The sequence below is a fragment of the Suricata suricatta genome, chromosome 10 (assembly GCF_006229205.1).
Source record: "Suricata suricatta isolate VVHF042 chromosome 10, meerkat_22Aug2017_6uvM2_HiC, whole genome shotgun sequence".
In the NCBI taxonomy this organism is placed as follows: Eukaryota; Metazoa; Chordata; class Mammalia; order Carnivora; family Herpestidae; genus Suricata; species Suricata suricatta.
Window position 1 is genome coordinate 76267616 of NC_043709.1, and position 6201 is coordinate 76273816.

The window sequence follows — 6201 nt, forward strand, 5'->3', positions numbered from 1 at the left end:
TCATCTATAAATAGGGCAGATCTGTCACTTTCTTTACTAGCATTCTGTGACTGTGAAGGAAAATAGTAATATGTGGGTGCTACAGAAATAAGGCTTTATTTCTATTCCTGTTACTCAAGTCTCATTGGGATTTTGCATTTTTTTTCCAGATATGATGCCTCTCCTGCATAATTATGTGACAATAGATACAAATACTTTATTATCTAATCCAAAGCATTTAGAAATCATTTTTACAATGTGTAGAAAGGTAAGCATGTCCTCATCAGTTGTGGTGGTTCTTCCTAATGTTTGAGTGTTTTACTGCAGGACACTCTTTGAATTTTTTATACCTTTAGTTCTGTATTGCCTTTGTCAGCATTTTTGCCATTTTTGCTCTAATAGAGCTTGGAAATATAATTTGAAAATTTTATATTCATGTTGTGCTTAAGAATGCTTGCCACTTTTATAGCTGTGTACTTTATAATGGTCAGGGTAAGTAGTTTTGTTGCTTTGTTTCTTCAAAAATGCAAACTTACTCCTTGATTAAAGAAAAGTGCTAAGAAAATAAGCACACAATTTGTCAGTCATTGATTTTTTAAAATTGAATGCATATATTGGAAACAACTGGATGTATGGATTTTGATTATAAATAACATAAAACAACAAATTGGAATAGTTGGAAAAACAGCATCATTTAGTTCAATACATGATGATTTATTAGCCATATATTGACTACTGTTAGATTTACATGCAAACATGTCTACTGTGTTGTCTTTGTCACAGGCTAGATTTCACCCTCTGTTGGTGATACCTTGGAATCACTGATGAATATAAATAATGTTTTCCTTTCTCCTTTAGGTTAATATTTATATGCACATAAATATAAAATGTATTGCATAGAGCTGCCAAATATCTAAGTTTGGCCTTGGAGTTGGGAGTACAGTATCTAGTGTACAACCCGTCTTTCTCACTAAAAGATGATTTGTACCAAGATCTGTTAAGAGTTCTGAGCTGACAGCACATCTGATTAAGGTTTCAGTTCAGTTATAAAGAGCCTGGGAGATTTGGGGAGGTCACTAAGTTTCATCACATATAAATGGATGGAGTAGAATCATGATTTTTAAAGACTCCTTTAGTTCTGTAATAACCTAGCTTATTAAATCATAATCACTTGGCAGTCTTTAGTATTTTCTCCTAAGTTCTATAGACAGTTGCTAGTGAGGGAAAGAGAAAGCAGCAAGCAGAAAACATAACCGTCCTACACCCATTAGTACTGCTGCTCTGTGTTATAGCAGCTGGGGGAAAAGTGATGCTCGCAGTGATATCCTTAGCCTTACCAAGTAGTTAAAATATATGTGCTATTCTTGGTTTTTAATCATAGCTAATACTGAAATCCTACTATTTAACATGAATTTGCTAAGCATTTTACACATCTTATTTTATCTTTACAATATTATGAGGAAGGTATCACTTGTGGTCAAAGAGGAGACCAAGGTACAATTTTTTGTATCTTGCCTGAAGTTGAGTACATTGTCCTAAGTCACAGAGCTAGTCTATGTTGGAGCCATATTTGAACCCAGGTGGTTTGGCTCCAGAGCCCATTTTTTAAATTTCTGAAATATATTTTGTTTCTTCTCCTTTTGGTGGTGGGGACCAAAACCAACCAACCAACAAAAAACAAGCAAATACAGTCTGGAAAAAAGGGAGTGATCTGTTTATTCTTTCTGTGTTGCACAGCACCACCATGATGGGGACAGTAAGACACAGAGGTTAAGTTATTTGGAAAACACAGCTTATAAGTGGCAGTGCTGGAATTTGGACCACGGCATTCTGGTTCCAGAGCCAATTTACATTTAGAATCTAGATCTAAATACATTGCACTATAGGTAAATTTTAAATTTTATGTAAGTAGTGTTGATTGTTGGCATTGCCAGCTACCTGCTTAGGATTCAGCTCACTGATTCATTGTTTCCCAGCTTCCAAAATTTTATATCTATCTACTTTTTCCTTTTCTCTGTCTTTGTGGATTAATGCCTCTAAAATCTCTTTATTATAATTTTAATGGTCTTTTGGGAAGTAATAAAATTAAATGGGAATGTTCAACCTGTCTTCTTTATCTGGAATTTCTTTTTAATTCAGTTTTCTTAAATTGTATTTGCCTAGGAAATGATCCAATTAATCTGAGTTTTCAAATATATAAGGAATATAATGTTCTTCATAGTATTTACTTATTTTTAATCTCTCCTTTATCTGTATTCATGTCTCTTTCACTTCTTTTTTTAAACAAATAGCTTAAGTATTTTGTTTGCAACTATCATTTCTAATATTTTAAAAATTTTGCTCTCTTTGCTTTTTAAGAATAATTTTGACAAAAGCTGTCTACTTTGTGTCTTTATTCAGTGAGTCTATTTTTTGTTTCTCTCTGTTAACTCTTCTTTGTGCTTTTAATTTCTGTCTCCTCATTATTCTTTGGGTTAAGTCTGTTCTTTTTATTTTTATTTATTTATTTATTTATCTATCTATTTATTTATATATTTATTTTAAATAGTTTATTGTCAAATTGGCTTCCATATAACACCCAGTGCTCTTCCCCACCAGTGCCCTCCTCCATCACCACCACCTCTTTCCCCCTCCCCCTTCCCCTTCAACCCTCAGTTCCTTTTCAGTATTCAGTAGTCTCTCAGGTTTTGCGTCCCTCTCTTTCCCCAACTCTGTTTCCCTCTTCCCCTCCCCCTGGTCCTCCATTAGGTTTTTCCTGTTCTGTTAGACCTACAAGTGCAAACATATGGTATCTGTCCTTCTCACCTGACTTATTTCGCTTAGCATGACACCCTCGAGGTCCATCCACCTTGCTACAAATGGCCATATTTCATTCTTTCTCATGGCCATGTAATACTCCATGTTCTTTTTCTTATAGCTTGTGTTTGAACTCTTATTTTCTATATTGCTTAATTTCCAATATGTGCTTGCCTCTACTCTGTGAATCTCTCTTCTGGGAACCTTATTATAACTCCAAATTTTATTATTTTCCATATCTTATGTAAGGACATGTGCATTGTAGAATTGTTTATAATAGTGAAAATATAGCATAGACAATAGAGAAATATCTAGTAAACTATTATATTTATCTACTGTAATACTTATAGTCCTAAATGGTTATAACATCCTTGTGAAATGTTTGTAAGGTCCAAATGGAGATATTAAAAGGTGTGTTGTCGCGTTCCCCCCCGGTCGCTCCGGCCCGCGGGGCGGTGAATCCTTGCGGGTTCGTTCCTGAGTGTGTGATATCAAATTATGGTTATTATTTTGAAAAAAGTGAGTATATAAGGACAAGAACTCAAAAGAAACAGAAAACTACAGGGTTTGTTTCATTGTTTAAAATTTAAGTAAGATTTTAAAATTTCTTTTGATTTCATTTTATTGTTTTGTTGCCTTTAAGGGAAGTTTCATTTATCTGGATGGTTAACTCCGATAGCTTACTTTATCAATCCAAAGTTAAATAGGTGAATTGTTACTCCTTAGAAGGAATTAGAGTAGATAAAGAAGATAGACATTATTTTGACCTTCCTTCTTTGGGTGGGCAAGGCAAACTTAGAAAGCAAAGCTGTGATTCTAATGCATGAATTTTTATGAGATATTTGCTTCACATAGACTTGATTAAATTCTCTATAATGCCATTCACTGCTGAGCTAAATTGTGATTACTCTAGGTACTATGTGGAGATGCAGGAGAAGATGCAGAATGTCATGCCGCCAAACTCCTTGAAGTCATTATTCTTCAGTGCAAAGGAAAGGGAATTGATCAGGTAATACATGCATGGAAAGTTTGCACTTGATGTTTATACTGAAAATTTTCCTGATTGACATTTTGTGTGTATTATATGATGGAAAATTAAAAAGCCTGTAGTTTGTGTTTCCTGGTACAAATCCTATTTAAATGGCAAAGAAAAATACCCATGCAATTTGAAAATTGCACCTTGCATTCTAGCAGAGAAAGAAAGAAACAGAAAAATGTGTAATAATTTAAGAGGTTATCAAGCGAATAAGAGGCTATGAAGGAGATGAATATGTAAATTCTACTTAATTGATTTCCCAGAGATTTGTATTTTCCCTTTGTTTTTATAGATTCTATAGAAATATTCTCAGATTTGTTCTTTTAACCAGAAATGAAGATACTGTACAAAAAAAAAGTTTCTTTTACTGATTTAAAAAGTATTATAAGCCGCCTGGGTGGCTCAGTCGGCTGAGTGTCTGACTCGATTTCAGCTCAAAACATGACCTCAGGGTTTATGAGTTTGAGCGCACATTGGGCTTTGCACTGACAGCACTGAGCCTGCTTGGGATTCTCCCTTTCTCCCCCTCTCCCTCTCCCATTCCCTTGCTCTCCCCTCAAAATAATTTTTTTAAAAAGTATTATAAATTTTCAACAAAGATTAATTTGATATTTGTTGTAATCCTGGTATGATAATTACTGAGAAAAAAGAAGTCTTCAAGTATAATTGTGGAGTTGTCTTTTTTCTTTCAGTTCTGTAACTTCTCCATGTGCTTTTTGGTAACAGCTTTGTTGAGTTATAATTCATATACTGTATAATTCACTTATATACAGTGGATTCAGTGGATTTTAATATATTCACAGAGTCATGCAACTTTTCTTAAAGTCAGTTTCATTTTTTAATTTTTCAATTAATTTTTAAATTTAAATCAAAGTTAACATAAATGGTGTCATAATAATTTCAGGAATAGAGTTTACTTACAACACCCAGTGCTCATACCAACAAGTGTCCTCCTTAATGCCCCTTGCCCATTTAGCCCATCCCCCCACTCAATACCCCTCCAGCAATCCTCAGTTTGTCTCTCTCTCTGATTTTGTATTATTTTTGCATCCCTTACCTTATGTTCATCTGTTTTGTGTCTTAAATTCCACATATGAGTGAAATCATATGATATTGGTGTCTTTCTCTGACTTATTTTACTTAATGTAATACACTCTAGTTCCATCCACATTATTACAAATGGCAAGATATCATTCTTTTTAATTGAGTAATATTCCATTGTATATATATATACATCTTTTTAATTTTTTAATGTTTTTATTTATTTTTGAGAGAGAGAGAGAGAGAGACAGCATGAGCAGGGGAGGGTCAGAGAGAGAGGGAAACACAGGATCTGAAGACAGGCTCCAGGCTCTGAGCTAGCTGTCAGCACAGAGTCCGACACGGGGCTTGAACCCACAAACTGTGAGATCATGACCTGAGCTGAAGCCGACACTTAACCGACTGAGCCACCCAGGCGCCCCAATATACCACATTCTTTATCCATTCATCTGTTGATGAACATTTGGGCTCTTTCCATAGTTAGGCTATTGTTGATAGTACTGCTATAAACATTGGTGAATATGCCCCATCAGAATAGCACTCCTGTATCCTTTGGATAAATACCTAGTAGTATAATTGCTGGATTGAAGGGTTGTTCCTTTTTTTTTTACTTTTTTGAGGAACCTCTATATTATTTTCTAGAGTGGCTGCACCAGTTTGCATCACCACCAGCAGTGCAAAAGAGATCCTCTTTCTCTGCATCCTTGCCAACATCTGCTGTTTCCTGAGTTGTTAATTTTAGCCATTCTAACAGGTGTAAGGTGGTATCTCATTATGGTTTTGATTTGTATTTCCAGGATGATGAGTGATATTGGGCATTTTTTCATGTGTCTGTTAGCCATCTGGATGTCTTTTTTGGAAAGTTTCTATTCATGTCTTTTGCCCATTTCTTCACTGGATTATTTGGTTTTTGGTGTTGAGTTTGATAAGTTCTTTATAGATTTTGGATTCCAACCCTTTATCTGATATGTCATTTCGAAATATCTTCTCCCATTCCTTCGGTTGCCTTTTAGTTTTGCTGATTGTTTTCTTCACTATGCAGAAGATTTTTATCTTGATAAGGTCCCAGTGGTTAATTTTTGCTTTTGTTTCCCTTGCCTCCAGAGACATATCAAGTAAAAAGTTTCTGTGGTAAAAGTCAAAGAGGTTGTTGCCTGTTTTCTCCTCTAGGATTTTGATGCCTTCCTGTCTTAATGTTTAGGTCTTTCCATTTTGAGTTTATTTTTGTGTATGGTGTAAGAAAGTGGTCTGATTCATTCTTCTGCATGTCACTGTCCAGTTTTCCCAGCACCATTTGCTGAAGAGACCATCTTTTTTCTTTTCTTTTCTTTTTTTTCTATAATAGTTTA

At 34.8% G+C, this 6201-nt stretch overlaps 1 protein-coding gene across 2 annotated transcripts in view; it reads left to right on the top strand.

Moving 5' to 3' along the window:
• The window catches only part of IPO8 (importin 8), a 90743-nt gene that overhangs the window by 44993 nt on the left and 39549 nt on the right, over nucleotides 1-6201 (top strand). For both annotated transcript variants that reach the window (XM_029954356.1, XM_029954357.1), the window contains exons 19-20: nucleotides 150-247; nucleotides 3689-3784. In XM_029954356.1, the coding sequence (XP_029810216.1) occupies nucleotides 150-247; nucleotides 3689-3784 (194 nt within the window). The remainder of the gene's footprint in view (nucleotides 1-149; nucleotides 248-3688; nucleotides 3785-6201) is intronic.